Source organism: Salvia miltiorrhiza, chromosome 3 (assembly GCF_028751815.1).
Source record: "Salvia miltiorrhiza cultivar Shanhuang (shh) chromosome 3, IMPLAD_Smil_shh, whole genome shotgun sequence".
NCBI classification, from domain to species: domain Eukaryota; kingdom Viridiplantae; phylum Streptophyta; class Magnoliopsida; order Lamiales; family Lamiaceae; genus Salvia; species Salvia miltiorrhiza.
Genome location: NC_080389.1, coordinates 53,299,130 through 53,316,738, shown reverse-complemented (window position 1 = coordinate 53,316,738; position 17,609 = coordinate 53,299,130). Strand labels below are relative to the sequence as shown.

The 17,609-nt window shown below is 37.6% G+C and overlaps 2 protein-coding genes across 2 annotated transcripts; one reads left to right on the top strand and one right to left on the bottom strand.

Moving 5' to 3' along the window:
- Positions 1–83: 83 nt before the first annotated feature.
- Positions 84–5,885, bottom strand: LOC131014365 (uncharacterized). The gene is made up of 9 exons (XM_057942321.1): positions 5,346–5,885; positions 4,321–4,385; positions 3,300–3,348; positions 1,889–1,983; positions 1,675–1,760; positions 1,537–1,596; positions 1,302–1,383; positions 587–700; positions 84–491 (listed from the first exon to the last, which is right to left on the bottom strand). The coding sequence occupies exons 1-9, from the start codon at positions 5,530–5,532 to the stop codon at positions 321–323; spliced, it is 909 nt and encodes a 302-aa protein (XP_057798304.1). The 5' UTR covers positions 5,533–5,885; the 3' UTR covers positions 84–320.
- Positions 5,886–10,238: 4,353 nt separating this feature from the next.
- On the top strand, positions 10,239–16,181 carry LOC131018987 (uncharacterized). Its single transcript, XM_057947672.1, has 3 exons — positions 10,239–10,774; positions 12,394–16,056; positions 16,152–16,181. Exons 2-3 carry the CDS (start codon positions 14,317–14,319, stop codon positions 16,179–16,181), a joined length of 1,770 nt encoding a protein of 589 aa, XP_057803655.1. The 5' UTR covers positions 10,239–10,774; positions 12,394–14,316.
- Positions 16,182–17,609: the final 1,428 nt, after the last annotated feature.

The following is a 17,609-nucleotide window of genomic DNA, read 5'->3' as shown; positions in this document are numbered from 1 at the left end:
TTTTTTCATGAAAAATAAAGACAGTGCATCATCTATTCCAAAAGTAGAAATCAATTACCAAAAATTCCACTAAAAAATTATACTTGCAAGAAAAAAGTTTATCTTTGCTTAAATACTAAAATATGTTAACTTATTGAGGGTTCAGTGAGCTAACAAGACTTGATCTCAGCTTAAAAATACACAGAATCAGATATAATCATCTAGTATATTAAACAATCATATTCAATAAAATTTGCTCCAATGTAAAATTGCGTTGCTGAAGTGTAAGCAGCAGGCCAAACAATAAGGTTTTCATCAACCAACCATCAGTGAGTTGTTGATCATGATGAGACTTTCAAGCTTTTCAGCGCAGAGCTTAGGACTGAAACTTTGGTAGGGGACTGCTGCGTATAGGCTTTCTCCAACGCTGCTGCGGAGAGAGACTGTAGTTCTGAGTTGTCTTTATCATCTTTGTTACGACCCCTCGTCAGCTGTGCAATAGCTGAAGCACACTGATAAAGAACAAGACACAAATTATTAGCATTCTTAGTTACCGTGCTCACACTTCAAAACCATAAACTAGATGGAGAGGGGGGGAGAGAGAGACCAGGCATATGCCAAAAAGAGCCCGGGTATTCTTGCCACCAGTCAAATCTATAGTTGCTGCATAATATTTCTTTGCCGCATGAAGATTTTCAACTCCTCCAAGTGTGTAGAGCACCTAATTGAGTCAGAAACCGATAACAAGTAAAATTTACCTAACTCTGTCACAGGGTTATATAGGGCTCAGATTTTGCCAAAAAATGTAAAAAGAATCATGACTTTATATATGTAATGAATCTGGATAAGCTATAGGTCTTCAAATAGAAAAAGAAGAAAATGGTATTCATGAGGGCCTCAAAGTCTGAAAGAAAAGCATTCAATACAAATAATATCCATGAAAAGTAAACGACAATACAAGTAGATTTTTGGGGTAGAAAATTCCATGCAAATGCATATACACATTTAAATACAACTAAAGACAGATTAGTATAGCGCCAATTCAAAGATGCAACATGATAATCCTAACTCTCAGTTCCTGGAAACAAGCCAGACCAAGGTAGGTTCTTTTAGATTAAAACTTAAAATTTCAATGCAAGTCGATTGATCAATTCCTTCTATAGGTCATTCACCACTAACCACTGTGAAGTAACATATTCTATATATGTATGCCTCAAAGAAAAACAAGATAGCTAACAACAGCTGAAACCATTTCCGTAAAACACAGTATTAGCCTTCCACTTATATCAATTGAATAAAAAGAGTTCATCTAAGCTACTTACATCAGCATAGGAGAGGTGGTATAGTGGAATAGTTGGGTGAGATAAGAGCAGCTCCTCATAACAGAATGCAGCTTGCTTATACCTAATCATTGACAGAGAAATGAGCAAGTTAAGAAAGAAGATCAATTGTAGCATTGATATACTATGACCTAGCAACTTATCTACAAGATCAAACATGCTCAATTACATCCACTCTCAATTAGGTAAACAAATTGACAGAAAAAGAGACACCCACATTTGTAGAGAAACGTAAATTTCTGCTAGTTCTCTCCATGCATCATGATCTGCCATGAATCTGGATAACCAGCAAAAGTCAATCAAATTACTAGGAAATTATTAATAATCAAGAAACAGTTCTATTCGATTCTCTTACATATCAAGATACTTGTTCAGCCACTCAATTGCTCCTGAAAGATTTCCTTGTGCCTTAGCCATTGCCACCCTTCTTTTGTGTATCACCTGAGTATTTAATTTCAAGAACATGTTTGGATATGCATGTAACTCTTTCATTTTTCAATGAATATGGATATAATTATAGTTTCTGTATAGACCATGGAACTTAAGCAATAAGAGGAAAAATCATCTACCTGATCAAACTGATTATCTTCTAAAAGGCTGGAGTAGGCCTTTTCAGCTTCTGCCCATAGACCTTTGGCTTCAAGCAACATTGCTTCCAGCCTTCCTGCAGGTACAAATGGTATTAAAGATACAGGATGCAAAGAACTTGATGAATATATGAACCACCAACTGGAAACGAGGGAAGAATATAGAGATGACCACCACCAATTGCCAATACTAAAAAAGCTCAAGACAGTGGTCAATTAACCTCTTCAAATATACTGTAGTTTTCCTAAAAGTCATGAGACCAGGACAAGTTTTAAGAAAACCATGCACATCTAATACATTTGTGGCTGGGCTACAATTGATGCATTCTATAACACATGTCTGAAAAAAATCGTCTTAAATTCACAAATAGACTAGAGGAAATCAGGAAGGAATTTCCAAAATACATGTTGACAAATCTAAAATTTAGTTCGAAAAGCTTCTGAAAGAGAAAAGGTTTACAATTCGACGATAGCAAAATCAAACTCATATTTGACATTGAAAGAGATGTGTGATAAACACCCATCAGTTCAATAGTTTCCAACAAAAAATAGAGGGCATGAATCATCTGGCTTACTAGTGAAATCATGCTAAAAGTGTTTGAGATTGGAAGTTTTATCGAACAGAGCACTATTAAAATTGAGATAACCTAGGGGAAATTGAAAGCGTAGACAAATTTCAGCAGTTACAGATTCAAACGAGAAATGTTTGATCTCTATTTCTAGCACCGACTTTTCACATTTTCAGGACTGGAAGTTTACTTTACCTTATTTTTATCATTCAGTCCTAACATATTTGTGCACCAGTTCATAGAAATTTTCTTCATTGTTCATCAATATTCCTCATATATTATCCTCATGTAGCTCTAATATCAGATGATAGAAGTATGTCACTGGTTATAGGATTTTTCACTTTTGTTACAGCGCCATCACTTACTACGATATAGAACCATTAATCACACCAACTAAAACTCTGCTTTAGCAATTATTGCTGATCCTAAATACACTTAACCAGCAAATGGCATGGGTAGGTTACTTCAAATATGATATGCTTCTGCTTGCAATTGAGGTTTTTACAGTGGAGGAACCCAGTCTGTTTACTGAACACTGTCGCAAGTATACTTACCTAATGAAACAGGTAAAACAAGAACCACTTACCTGTATGTATCTGAACTAGTATACGTTACTAAACTAATCTCAGAATCCTAAGCGGACAAAGAAAGATCACTGACTTTGATGACAAATATACAGATTCCTTAATGTTATTTGGAAATCACTAGCGCAATAGATCAACATGACAGTAAAACTTTAGCTGTAGACCTCAAATTTAGAAAAGATATTTGAGTTCTCATAGAGTCATAATTACACAATAATATTGTCTTTTAGTTAAACTCACCAACTCGTTTACTCTCTCGAAACTTTCCCTGCAAGACCTTGATGTACTCCTACAAAAAAGAGTCGTTCAAATAGTATGAAGGACGCATCAAGACAATAAGATTAACACAGAAATACTAAAACACACACACACAAAGTTCACAGCTTAGTCTCCAAGTACATTCAGAATATACCATATCTATGTATTATTCTTTTCTTCTATTGGGGGGAGGTACTAAAAATGATTGCAGAAGTATTTATTATGGTTATACACTTAGGAGGCGTTTGGTTTGAGTGATAAGGAATGATTGATAAATTAATCCAACTAAATAAAGTGTTTGGTTTGATGATTCGGCCCGCACTCTAATCATCCAATTGGATGATTATTTATCACCCCAAAGTTGGATGGATTATCTAATCATTCTCCAATCCTATCAATCTTATCTATCAAACCAAACGCCCCCTTAGGGGTTTAATCGTAAACCTTAATCGATGAGTCATACTACAGCATGCTCACATATGAACCTATGGAGGATTTTATCGAAAACCCTGTTTAGACTAGCAGTTTCTAGAAGAATTACATACACCAGTGCCCCATCTTATTTACTCCTGTTTTTTTATTACTGCTTCTATTATAGACACACGTTCACATATTAAGATGGAAAACTAACCTCTATCAAGAAAAAGTGCACATACAAAATTCATGCATATACAATATTTCAGTTTACTGGATTAGCTGGAAAGCACAATCCAGCATGATACAACAAGCAAAATAAAAAAAACTAGTATTTCCACAACCCTTTCTTTTTGGTATTTCCAATGCCTGCGGACTATCTAAAGTTGGAATCTCCAATCTTTTTGGTTTTAGATTTCCCCCAACCCTTTCTACAAATACAGGCAGATTACCGCTAGTGTATCATAAATGAACAACAAAAATAGTTTGCACATGAACTCAAAAGTATAAGTAACCCAGAAACTCTGAAGAAGACATGCATGCATAGAGGAAATAGAGTTGAATTTTTACTTCAAAAGGAAACATATACCTTAGCCACATCAAGACGCTGGCAGTCCATTGCAGCAATAGCAACTTGCTCATATAAAGTCCACTCTATATTAACCAGAAGGGATAGAAAATGTCAATCTAACAATTAAAAAAACAATAAAGCAAAGGTTACGTACTAGGTTTGCACTAAAATAAACTGCCTGTAAATATCACTACCGGTTAAAAGGTTTGCATTGCTTAATTATCTACATCAGTCAAGAAGCATGAAAGACCACCCAAGGACTATCCATCTATGAAAAGGTCACAAGAATAGTACTTACAAACATAGCGATCAGTGCCAATGGCAGCAAAGGTGCTTAATAATGTGATTGAACACAAAATGTATTAACCAATCCATAGACAAAAATACAGATTTGTGTCCTCGAGATCTTTCAACACTCAAGTAAGTGTTCATCCTCCCACCACACATGAAAATGTAGTTAATGACATCATGCACTAAAAATGTAAGCGACATGCTTTTTTCAACCTTCAAGCTATCCATCTCCTCCTGACTAAGCATAATAGCTTCCGATAAACAAGATTTGGGATATACCATTCTCCTACGCACATCAGTCTTAATTCACATCACACTGAAATCCTTTGGCACCCTAAATTTTTCATGTGCAAAACAACGCCAGAAAGAAAAGATACATTGATGAACAGATAGAGCAAGAAATGTCACTTCACTCACCCAAAACAAGTGAAAGCAGAGAGGCAAATTCTAAATCTCCAACTTAATTTAGCAACCCCCCCCCCCCCCCAAAAAAAAAAAAAAAAAAACCCTTCAAATATCGTAATTCAAAAATATCCCACCGCAGCAATTCTGGTAAACCAATTGCCCCTAAATTTCTCGGCTGTTTGATAATAATAACTCAATTTTCGCCCACTTACAACCAAAAGGTACAAAAAAGAAGTTCTGAAAACTATACATCCAATCAGAAATTCACAATCATAATTAAGGATCTAACACACGCACGTTCAATCATAACCCAAAAACTCGATCTTTAATCAGTGAGAGAAGATCACCTTCTGGGCCAAGTGCAGATCGCTTCTTAGGGTCGCTGAGGATGGTGGAGCCGTACTTGAAGACTTTGTCGGAGCGACGGAGCTTGAGCTTCCTGACGAGGCAGAGGTACTCCCACGCGCCGCCACCGCCGTTCTCCACTTGGTTCTCCAATCTAATCAGCTGCTCTTCCTCTGTTTTGCTCACCATCTTCACACTCTTAGAGCTTCGCTATGTGTGTGTGTGTGTTGCGACGAGCAAAGCAAGGAGCAGCGGCCGGCGAAACAAGAAAACTAAATCTAATCTTTGCTTTTGCTATTAAATCTTTGGTTGATTGAATATAACTAGAATTCCTTCACCGGTCTATCAATTTTATCTCCTATATCCTCAAAATCTATTTCGTCAATCTTTACCTAATGCATATTTTTAAAATAATTAGTAATTAGTAGTAATACATAAATACAATATTTTACACTTTTCACTAGTCCATTGCATCTTCAAACTGGGAATCTATTATATACAACCCTACAAATTGGAGAGCCCATAATAATTTTCAACTCTGTGTTATGTTTTTTTTTGTTGTTATTTTTCTAAATTCTATAATTTATTTTAAAATTTATTGTTCATATAGCCTTATTCTAAATTAATTTTTTTTTTACTTGATAACCTTATTCTAAATTATAAAAATATATAATTGTGGAGAACCCATAATAATTCTCAATTCTATGTATGCTTCTTATTTTTTTGTTATTTTTCTAAATTCTAGAATAATTTATTTAATTTTTTTATTGTTCATATAATCTTATTCTAACTATAAAAATATATAACTATTATTTTTCTTATATATTTATAATGAATCAATCAATTTGCATTTCTCTGATTCTCTTTATCCCTTCCCTATTTTTAATATCAATTTTTTTATTAACTTCTTTTTATCAATCACTGAACATTAATCAGGTCTAGGGTTTGTCTAAACGGATATCGGGTATTGGTTAATCCAATAATCGAACCGAAATTCCCGGGTTTGGGTATCCAATAATCGAATTATTTGATTATTGGTTCGATTTCGAGTATCATTTTTAAAAGATTTTCGGGTATTGGTTAACCCGATAACCGAAACGGGTTAACCGAAATAACCGAAAATTATTAATAATTATATATATATATATATATATATATATTATATTTTAATTATTAATTGATAGAAATTAAAAATTAGAAGGAACCCTAGTAGCAACATCTCCTCGTCAGTTCACAGACTCGTAAGCTTTCGAAGAACTCAGCGGAAATACGTCGGCTCTTTCTCTCTCTTGCTGTGGTGAGCTCTATGCACTGATTTGTCCAATTCCCCTATAGCAAATCTCACAGATTTTCAGTTTAGGGAAGAGAAAGGGAATGGAGGAGAGAGAAAGGAGATAAGAGTACACTATGCATACAATACAAGAGAGAGAGAGAGAGAGAGAGTTATTGGGTAAATTATTTGAATTTAATTTTTAAATGGGTATTTTGGATACCCAAATAATCGAATCGGGTAATCGAAGCGGTTATTGGGTAACCGAACTCCTAAAACAGTTCGAGAACGGTTAGTAAAATATGGCAATCTTGGGTTCGGGTAACCGAAATTCGGGTACGGGTAATCGAACCCGAACCGATCGACAACCCTAATCAGGTCTAATTAAGCAAAACATATTTACAAGTTTTTCAATTAAATATACATACTAAGTGCGTATGTGAGTTTTTGATTTTTTTTCCTCCAACCGGCTCTTATAAAATCAAGGGCAAATGTGCAGATTGCCCCATGAACTACACCCCCTATAGCTTTTAGCCCCCCATACTCGGTCAAAGTGCGTTGACCTCCCTGAACTCCCGAAAGAAGGGTGCAAATAACATCTTCCGCTAAACGGCGCTCAAACGATGTTTAACTTTAATTTTTTATTATTATTTGGGGTGAGCCCCACCCCAAAGGGTCAACAGAGGGGAGGTCGGCGCCGGGCTCACCAGATTTTCGGGGAGGCCGCGATGGAGTTTGGAAACAGAGATGGGAGAGAAGAACTCCTGTGCGCAGGCGACAACCTTGCCGGAATTCGAAGAGAACATGAGGCATGGATCAACGATTTCGCAGAAAGGGATAGGGGATGCCGATTGATTTTGAGGGCGACGCTGGTAAGGTGTCAGGGTGGGGTTGCGAGGAGGCGGCGATTGCCCGCCGATTTTGAGAAAAGGGCAAATAGAGGCTGATTTTCGTTGGAGAAAGGGAAGACGAATGAGAGTAGTCGACGGCGTGGCGAGATGACACAGACTTCAGATAAGGAAGGTGGTGTTATGCCTTGGGAGATGGATATGGATATGGATATGGATCTTGGAGATTTAGGGAGGAATACATTCTGATTTTGGAGAAGATGAAGTTTTCTGAATCCTTTTTTTTTCCTGTCGAGATCTTATTTGTGGGGATTTGGGTTTCCTTTATAGGAGAAATGAAGAACGGACCGAGATGAATGAGGTGCCAGAGAATTTCAGAAAAAGATGGATGAGCGGCCATGGATACCGGAAACTGGAAGAAAAGAAGGACATGGTTGGGGCTCGATTAGGGCTCGATTTTACAAGTAGAGTGTATCTGGAATCGAGAAATTGAGAGGGGTGAAGGAGGAGATAGGAGCGAACGAAGGGAGCGACGCCAACGGCCGGGCGCGGCCTCACCGGACTCAGCCGCGACGGCTACCAGATGAGAGAGAAAAATGTCGCTTGAAATAAAGAAAAAATAAATAAATTAAACAGACGGCGTTTGAGCGCCGTTTAGCAGAGGGTGTTATTTGCACCCTTCTTTCGGGAGTTCAAGGAGGTCAATGCGCTTTGACCGAGTATGGGGGGCTAAAAGCTATAGGGGGTGTATATCAGGGAGCAATCTGCACCTTTGCCCTAAAATCAACCATTATATTATTAAATAGTTACAGTTATGTTATATTTATTTTAAATTTCAATTGGCATTAAATTTTTTCAAATTTTAAAAATTTATAATGGTTCTATACTTTTACAATTGAGATTTTTGCATGGTCCAACTTTTTATAAATATTAGAAAAATATATTATGAATGAGAAAAATGACTCGCTTCTATTCTAGAATTATGATAGTGGAATAATTTTTTTTTTTTTTTTTGTGGCGAGTTATGTATGATAAAGTTGTAAATAAATTAAGAAAGTGGAGGTTAAAAAATAAGGAATTTATAATGGATAGTGTCCAAAAATAAAAAATGTACACTTTTGTGGAACATACCAAATGACAAAAATGCACGCCCTTAAAGGACAAACGGAGTATAATTTACTAAAATTATTTATTGTAAGAAGATAATATTTTAATTATTTTATATGATCTCAAATTATTGAAATAATTTTCCTTAATTTTAGAGATCAATAATGTAATTTTTGCACTATGTTTTAACTATAATATGTTCATAGCATCTGCATAATACTAGTAATAATATATAACAATAGTTATACACTAAAAAGGTTAAGTAGCAAACACATTTTTAACATTTACAGCCAAAAAAAAAAAAAAAATGGATCTCTAATGTTATATTTTGTGCAACTAGTTTCTTAGTATTTACAAATTGAGATAAAAGAATCCATCCATCTAACAGGTGTTATTTCCTCCTTTTCAATGAAAAAATAAATAAGTTGATAACGTTTATAAATTATGACAAATAATTCTCCCTTTCTAATGGAGAGTTAACAGTCGTTAGATGGATGGACTTATTTGTTCCAATTTATAAATGTTGGGGAGCTAGTTAAAGAAAATATAATGTTAGAAGTCTTTATATATATATATATATATATATATATATATATATATAGGGTCAAATTAAACAGATAATTATTATATTTATATATATATATATATATATATAGGGTCAAATTAAACATATAATTATTATATATTTCATTTGAACAAGTCTATACATTTTACGAACAGATCAACATAACTAACGAACAGACGTATTTAGTAAAAAAAGAGAAAAACTCGCCACCAGCAGGATTCGAACCCGGGGCAAATTGTTGTTCATGCGGTACATTGATTTGTTCGTAAAAATTGTAGATCTGTTCGTTTTTATTTCACGAATTCTTTATTCTCTAAATATTTAACATTCTCTGTTTAACTTTTCTATATATATAATATAATATAATATAATATAAACGTTAAAAGTGTATTTGCATTTAATCTTGAAGTAATAGAGTTTTAAAGGCTAATTGCTTTAAAAATCACAAACTTAGTTTATATTGCAAATTCTATATGAATTTTAAGAGCATAGTTTATGACTCGTCTGATTATTGAGTTGGTCCGAGTTTGACTCAAATTATAGTTTATTGTATTTTTTGGTTTTGGATTTTTTCCGTGAGACTATATATAATAATAGGGCCTTATGTACCATTTTTTGCCTACACGATTCAATTCTTAGGTTTTACATTTTCTTTAGATATCCTTTGCTCTCTAAGTTTTGGAGTTTTGATTTATTTTAGTGGTTATGGCGAAAAATATATATGAATTTTGATGAAAATTATATTTTTCACATGAACTTGTATTTTAGTTATAATTTTTACCAGAGTTTGACTTCCGACGAAATTAAAGTTTAATTAGTAGTTGGAAAAGACCTCTCAAGCTTAATGTCAAGGTCTTTGTGATTGGCCTTAGGATCATAGAAGGACCTCTTTTCCTTGGGACCTTGATATAAAATTGGGGAGATTTAAATACTAACTAAGCTTGAAATAAACTTAGGTGAAAATTGCAACTAAAATATAAGTTCATGTATTTTTTTGGCTTAATTGAGATGTAATACCCCGTTCCTTTTTGCTAAGTTTAGAATAATTTTTTTTTTTTTTTTTTTTTTTTTTTAAACTTAGATATTAAGTTGATTCACGCCGGATATAAAGAAAAAGAATTTATTTGTAATTCCAACAAAAATGATTTACAAAAATATTTGTAAATTTAATTATTGAATTTATATGCATTGCATATTTATTTAATTTAGCATTCAAGTATTCTTCACGAAATATTTATTTAGCAAACCCTGAAGTATTTATTACAGTCCCGATATATTATTTATGTTCCTAATAGCCACCCTATATCATGATTATTTTTAGCATACATGTAATTATGCAGATTATTAAATCATCTCCTATCTAATCACTTTCTTTTGCATTAGCCGTCCACTTTCAATTTTTTCCACTTTCTTTCCTCCCACCATACCCCCTTCTCCTACTAATCCGACAGCCAAATCTCTCTTTTGTTTTCCACTTTCTTTTGTTTTATGCTGTCAAATTCCACCTAACAAATCAGCCAAGTTCTCCTTCACTCACTTAATCCACCAAATTATTTTCATCGGCCCCAAGCTCATTTCACCAGAAATCAAGTATTGAGCAAACAAGCAGAAATCAAAATACCAACTGAAATCCTCGCCAAGGTAACCACTTGACTTTTTCGCCTACCTCTGTTTATACATTACGCCTCTAGCTCCAAATTGGTTTAGCAGAAACCACAAATAAACCTCACGATTTACACAGCAAAACATTTCAAGCATACCATCTGTGCCAATCCAATAAACCAACATACATGTATAAGCTTTTGCAAGAATTTCTAAAGATGCAAACTTTATTCATAAGCATACAATCTGTATATATATATATAAAATGGCAGATCATAAAGTTCATATTTTTTTTAACGAACTATTGCGATTTCAACCAAAAACAAACTTGGTGTGATGTGTGTGCGTGAGTCTTGGGGTGGACGGCGGCGACCAGCTGCTGGTCGTGGCAGCCGGAGTTCAGTGAGGGAGAACGGCGAGGCGGCTTACCGCTGCTGCAGTCGCCGGAAGGTCGAGAGAGAGAGACCGAGGGAGGCAGCGGCGTTCCGTCGTTGCCAAGGAGGAGAGAGAACAGGGGGGTACAGAGGGAGATGAGGTGGGTGGTCCTTCGTTGGTGGCCGAGCCGCGGCGGCGGAGAGAGGCTGGGATGGCAGCCGGCGATGGAGAAGATGTACAGCAACAGCAGCGCCGGCTCTGGGATGGTGGCAGGCGGTCCGACCAACCGCTGCTCTCTGTCCCGGGGCAGCGAGGGCGGCCACGCTGTCGGCTGAAGAAGGAGAAGGTGATGGTGGTGTCGGGTAGCAACAGGCGGCGTAGCTGCGGCGGCGGGAGTGACAGGAGACGAGGGAGAAGTTCCGGGCGGCGCTTGTCGCCGGGCAAGATGGAGCAGTCGAGGGCAAGATGGAGCAGTTGAGGGAGAGGAGAGTCAAGGGTGGCGGCGTATTCGGCGGTGGCTGCCGTTGTCCGCCGGAGGAGATTCGGGGGAGAGAAGGGGCGGGTTTGGCGTGAAGAGGGAGAGAAGAGAGAGGCAAGAGAGGCGTGTGTGTGTGAGCGGCTGAAGGGGGGGAGAAGAAGGGGGGAAGGAGTGTGGGCTAGGGCTTGGTGGGGGTTGGGCTTTGGGGTTGGGTTTGAGTGATGGGCTTGGTAGTGGGCCGATTTTAATTAGAGTGGGCTCGAGTTGTGGGCCGATTTTAATTAGAGTGGGCTCGAGTCATGGGCCGATTTTTATGAGTATTTGGGCCGAGATTTTATTTATTTTTGTTTCAGTTGGGCTATTAATTAATAAATTTGTTGGGCTTTATTTTATTTAAGGATTTTGAATTGCCTTCAATTAATTAAATTGGGTTTTCTTATTTTTAATTAATTGAACTATTATTAGTTTGATTAATTTATTTAAAGGATAATTTTCATAATAATATTATATTATTATTATTATGTGCATATTTTAAGTAATTACTTATTATATGATAAGCATGACATGATTTGCATTATATTTTGCAATAAGAATATTTATGATTTAATTGGTTTTATTATAATTCCAATTATTAAAAAAATATGAGTAAGAATATTGTTGGTGTTCTTAACTCAAAAGAAATGTTTTCAATTATTTATTCATTAAATTTTGAAAACCCGGCTAAGTGAATCATAGAATATTAAGCACTACACCATGACTTAAGATTAGAATTCAAGGAGACCTATTGAGAATAGATTTCTTGTAGGCTTTGAGCATCAGGAGGATTAGCACTGCTATTCCGATTCAGAAATAAAGTTAAACGACAGGCTTTGCCTAGACAGGTGGGCTTATTTTTCAAATGTATGATTTAGCTATTGAGCTTAAATATTCGTGTAATATAAACTGTTTATCCAATAAAATATTTTTGTGCACTCTACCATGTTTAAGGCTCGTACAGTTAATCAATTGAGGTTCTCTTATGACCTAACACGTTGTTTGAGAATTGTGTACACTTGTTAGCTGACTCGGTGGGTTGATCTCCATCGGGCACTAACCAGAGGCGTTATAAGGGTGCTCGACGGGATGTGTTCCGGAGCATAGAAATGATAGGCCTGTCTGGATTAATTTCCGAGGTTTATTATACTTGACTGGGTTACGCCCTCAGTTCAAGTCAGCGGGAGACAGAGATCCGTCGGTGGCTAGAGGTCCGGGATCACAGCGAGTAACAGAATGGAGTGTGCAAACGCGCGCAAAATAATTAAGTATATATATATGAAAATGTTTTAACATGCATAGAAGTTATTTCTCTTTAAAACCTTCTATGTCATGTCAGTAAGATTGGATAAACTGTTCTTCAGATTATGAAATGCTTTAAAAGTTGCAGCCCACTAAGTACATTAGTACTTAGCCCAAAATTTCTTTCAAATGTTTTCAGGTTAATGGCTGGTGATGACGGGGCAGAGCTGAGGCTAGGGTTCAACTCCGTATTTTGTCTTCCGCTATTGCACTAGCTTTTATTTGTCTTTTGTTTCTCCAACTTAAGACTTTTATGTTAAATTCTAAATTATGTTTTTATCGAGCTTAAACTCTCAACTTCTAGCTCGATGTTATTTAACGTTGGTTATCGGAAGCATGAAACCGAACTTGTGATCCTAAGGCTTTGAATGTTGTTGATTGATTAGTATCACTTGATTTCTATCTTTCTTCATTCAAAGGGCATTGCCCAACATTTTTATTCTATTATCTGAATTTCACAAGGTTCTTCCCTTGTTCATTTATATGATTTTAGTCGTACCCCAGTTATAGTTTATTCCTTCAAGAATTGGGGTGTGACAGAATGGTATCAGAGCATGAGTTTTCTTTCATGTTTCTGATAACCATAAGTTTTTAAATGTCGAGTCTAGAATAGTACCTCTAGACTTCTAAGAAAGTTGTTGAACCTCAGCTCGCCGTCACACTGCCGCAAGAAAAAGGTACGATTTAAAAGTTTCAAAGTTATTAAATGTTTTAGAGTTTAAGAAGTGCGCGCTTCAGTAAAAGATGCTATGTGAATTGCTTAACGCTTTCCATATGCTATAAGTTATGAATTGCTAATCGCTTTCATATTGTTATTTTGAGTCTCCGACTCATATAACCAGCTAAGTATCGTGTTTGGGACAAACCGAGCCCTTAACGATAAGATGAAGTAAAGTCGTGTTTAGGACTATCGAGCTTTTCACGAATACCAGATGTATGGTCGAGTTAGATTCTTCGAATCTTTCCGGCAATAGAAAAGCTTCATGTGACATTAAATGTCCACATGTTTCAGTTTTCAAAGAGAATGAACGAATGAGAAAGTTATGTTATCGTTTTAGGTTCACTGCCTATACGATCAGAATAATAAGAACTCTTACAACTGTTTGAGTATTCTTGGGAATGTTAGTCGTGATAGCCCCGCTTGATCGATTTAAGTAAGGACTGGTAAGATAGAAACGTTTAACATAGATATGTTATAACGTAGAAGCAATGAGATAAGATTAAGGATTCACTTGAGTATTCCACCCAGATAGATCAGTTTCCCCATAGAGTTAGCCTTTCATAGGGTTACACTATAGAAGTAATATACCTTAAGTATATCTATGTATGTATATATGTATGCATGCATGCAGAATAAGTCTCACTTTTGTGTTATTTTCGTTCGTAAATCAGAATGGAAGACGCACCAAGAAGACGCGGTAGGGGACGAGGACGTGGTCGTGGTCGTGGACGCGGCAGGGGATTCATCCCTGAAGAGCCAATCCAACAAGTAGCACCAAATCGTACTGCTGAAGAGAAGTTTCGCAAGGAAAAACCTCCAACATTTGACGGGCTGGGCGATCCAACAGACGCCGAAAAGTGGGTTAGGGCCATAGAGCGTATCTTTAACTACATCCGTTGCGATGACGAAGACAAAGTAACTTGTGCAACCTACCAACTGGTGGACGAAGCCGACTTCTGGTGGGAATCGGTGAGGCGCACAATGACTGAGGAACAGTGGGAAAATTTCACTTGGGAAGATTTCAAGACTGAATTATACGAGAAATACATACCGGGATGCTATAGACAGAAGAAGCAGAATGAGTTCTGGAATCTGAAGCAGAGGGCTGGGACAGTTACTGAGTACGATAGAGCCTTCAATCAGCTATCAAGATATGCTCCGACGCTGGTGGACACTGATGAGAAGCGTGCAGAAAAATTCAGGAATGGACTGCGCCACGAGATATCAATCTCCCTAGCAAGCCAGGGAGGTCTCACCTACGCACAAACTTTGAGCAGGGCTCTTACCATTGAGTCATTGCTACCAAAGGAAAAAGGGAAAGCTCCGGGACAGTCTGGATTTGTACCACCTCAAGATGGTGGTAAAGGAAAAAGAAAGTGGAACGAAGGAACTGGAGGAAACCCTGGAAATGGAAATGGGAAGAAACCATGGGTTGCTAACCAAAATCAGAATCAGCGTCAGAACCAACAGCCGCAAACAATGGGACGACCACTCTGCCCAAAGTGTCAGCGACCTCATTCAGGGGAATGCCTGAAAGGAATGAATATATGCTATAGATGTGGGGAAACTGGGCACTATGCTTCAGTATGTCCGAAGAAGAACGGAGGAGCACCTCAACAGCAAAACCCCAGAAATCAACAGCGACAAAATCAGGGTCCTGGAGGACAACGGGGACAGCCACAGAATGCTAGGGCCTATGCCCTTAACCAAAATCAAGCAGCGGGAAACCAAGGAAACTTGGCAGGTATGATTAATGTTTTCGACGTGCCGATTGTAGCTTTGTTTGATACTGGAGCGTCCCACTCTTTCATTTCACATGCTGCTTGTAAGAGATTAGAACTGGCTCCACAATTGGCTGAGATAACTTTAGAAGTTAGCACCCCTGGTAATGGAAGATTGACTGCTAAGGACATTATCTCGAACTTAGAGCTGAACATAGGTGCTGAAACATTTAAGGCAGATTTGTATGTCATCACTATGATAGAGTTTGACATAATCCTAGGGATGGACTGGCTTACTCAAGTCGGTGCCACGATACTGTGTAGCGAGAGAAAGATCTCTTTCCAATCCGCTGGAAAGGAGAAGGCAAGTTTTCATGGCATAAGAATGGGAGGAAGAGTACCAGTGATTTCGGCGATGAAGGCCACAAAGATAATGAGAACGGGAGAATGTCAGGCTTTTCTGGTCAGTTTGACAGGAGAACATGAAGTAAAGAAAACGATCGAAGAAGTTCCAGTGGTGCGAGAATTCAAAGATGTTTTTCCCGAAGAATTGCCCGGTATGCCACCGAACAGACAACTAGAATTCACGATTGATCTAGAACCCGGGGCAGCACCAGTGTCAAAGGCACCATACAGAATGGCCCCGCCAGAGTTACAAGAATTGAAAGTGCAACTACAAGAACTGTTGGATGTAGGTTTCATACAGCCTAGCGTGTCACCGTGGGGAGCACCAGTCTTATTCGTCAAGAAGAAAGATGGTTCACTAAGGATGTGTATCGATTATAGAGAATTAAACAAGCTCACGATAAAGAATAGATATCCTCTTCCAAGGATAGACGACTTGTTTGATCAGTTGAAAGGAGCCGGTGTGTTTTCCAAGATTGATCTAAGATCTGGTTACCATCAACTCAAGATGAAAAGAGAAGACATTCCAAAGACAGCATTTCGAACGCGTTACGGACATTACGAGTTCACAGTGATGCCCTTTGGATTAACGAATGCCCCAGCCGTTTTCATGGATTTGATGAACCGAGTGTTCCATCAATATCTCGATAGTTTTGTCTTAGTGTTTATTGACGACATTCTCATCTACTCTAAGACTGAAGAACAACACGAGGAGCACTTGCGCATCGTACTCGAAACCTTGCGTAATGAGAAATTGTTTGCTAAATTCAGCAAATGCGAGTTTTGGTTGAGAGAAGTGATGTTTCTCGGTCACATCGTGTCGACTGAAGGAATCAAAGTAGACCCCGCCAAGGTTGAAGCAGTCAAGGAATGGAAGGCACCATCAAATGTCAATGAGATCAGGAGTTTCCTCGGTCTAGCAGGTTACTACAGAAGATTCATCGAAGGATTCTCGAAACTGGCTAGGCCAATGACTCAGCTTTTGAAAAAGGGGACTAAATACGTTTGGTCTGAAGCGTGCGAACAAAGTTTTAAGGAGCTGAAGACTAGGCTGACTACTGCACCAGTGTTAGCAATACCAGAAGAGAATGAAGAATTCGTGGTGTATACTGATGCCTCGAAATTAGGATTGGGTTGCGTGTTGATGCAAAATCAGAAAGTGATAGCATACGCGTCTCGTCAATTGAAGCCCCATGAGCTGAAGTACCCTACTCATGATTTAGAACTAGCAGCCGTCGTGCACGCGCTGAAGATTTGGAGACACTACCTCTATGGAGTAAAGTGTGAGATCTTTACAGATCATAAGAGTTTGAAATACTTCTTCGAACAAAAGGATTTGAACATGAGACAACGAAGATGGCTCGAATTAGTAAAGGATTACGATTGCACCATCAGTTATCATCCAGGAAAAGCGAATGTAGTAGCTGACGCACTGAGTCGAAAGACGAAGGCTAAGCTAGGGTATTTCATCACCCAGCAGAAGGAACTTATTCGTGACTTCGCCTCACTCAGTTTAGAAATTGTTCATCCTCCAGACACAGTATCGGGTTGTGTTGCTGCATTGATAGCTAAACCTGATTTGAGGGAAAGAATTGTGCAAGCACAAAGAGAAGATTGGTTCTTGGAGAAGATGCGTCTAGCTGCAAGAACGAATGAAACAAAAGGATTCACTGAAGCAAAGGATAATGCACTTATGGTTGGTGAAAGATTGTGTGTGCCACATAAAGAAGAATTAAAGAATGAGATTATGAGCGAGGCTCATGATACTCCTTACACTGCACATCCAGGCAGCACAAAGATGTATCAGGATTTGAAGAAAATTTTCTGGTGGAAAGGAAT

Excerpts from the sequence above, each read along its gene's own strand:
- LOC131014365 (XM_057942321.1), bottom strand. The coding sequence starts at position 5,532 with ATGGTGAGCAAAACAGAGGAAGAGCAGCTGATTAGATTGGAGAACCAA. Across the intron at positions 4,386-5,345 it reads ATCTGCACTTGGCCCAGAAG|AGTGGACTTTATATGAGCAA; the intron begins GTGATCTTCTCT and ends TGGTTAATATAG. Across the intron at positions 1,384-1,536 it reads ATTTACGTTTCTCTACAAAT|GTATAAGCAAGCTGCATTCT; the intron begins GTGGGTGTCTCT and ends GTCAATGATTAG.
- LOC131018987 (XM_057947672.1), top strand. The coding sequence starts at position 14,317 with ATGGAAGACGCACCAAGAAGACGCGGTAGGGGACGAGGACGTGGTCGT. Across the intron at positions 16,057-16,151 it reads AACTACAAGAACTGTTGGAT|AGAATTAAACAAGCTCACGA; the intron begins GTAGGTTTCATA and ends TATCGATTATAG.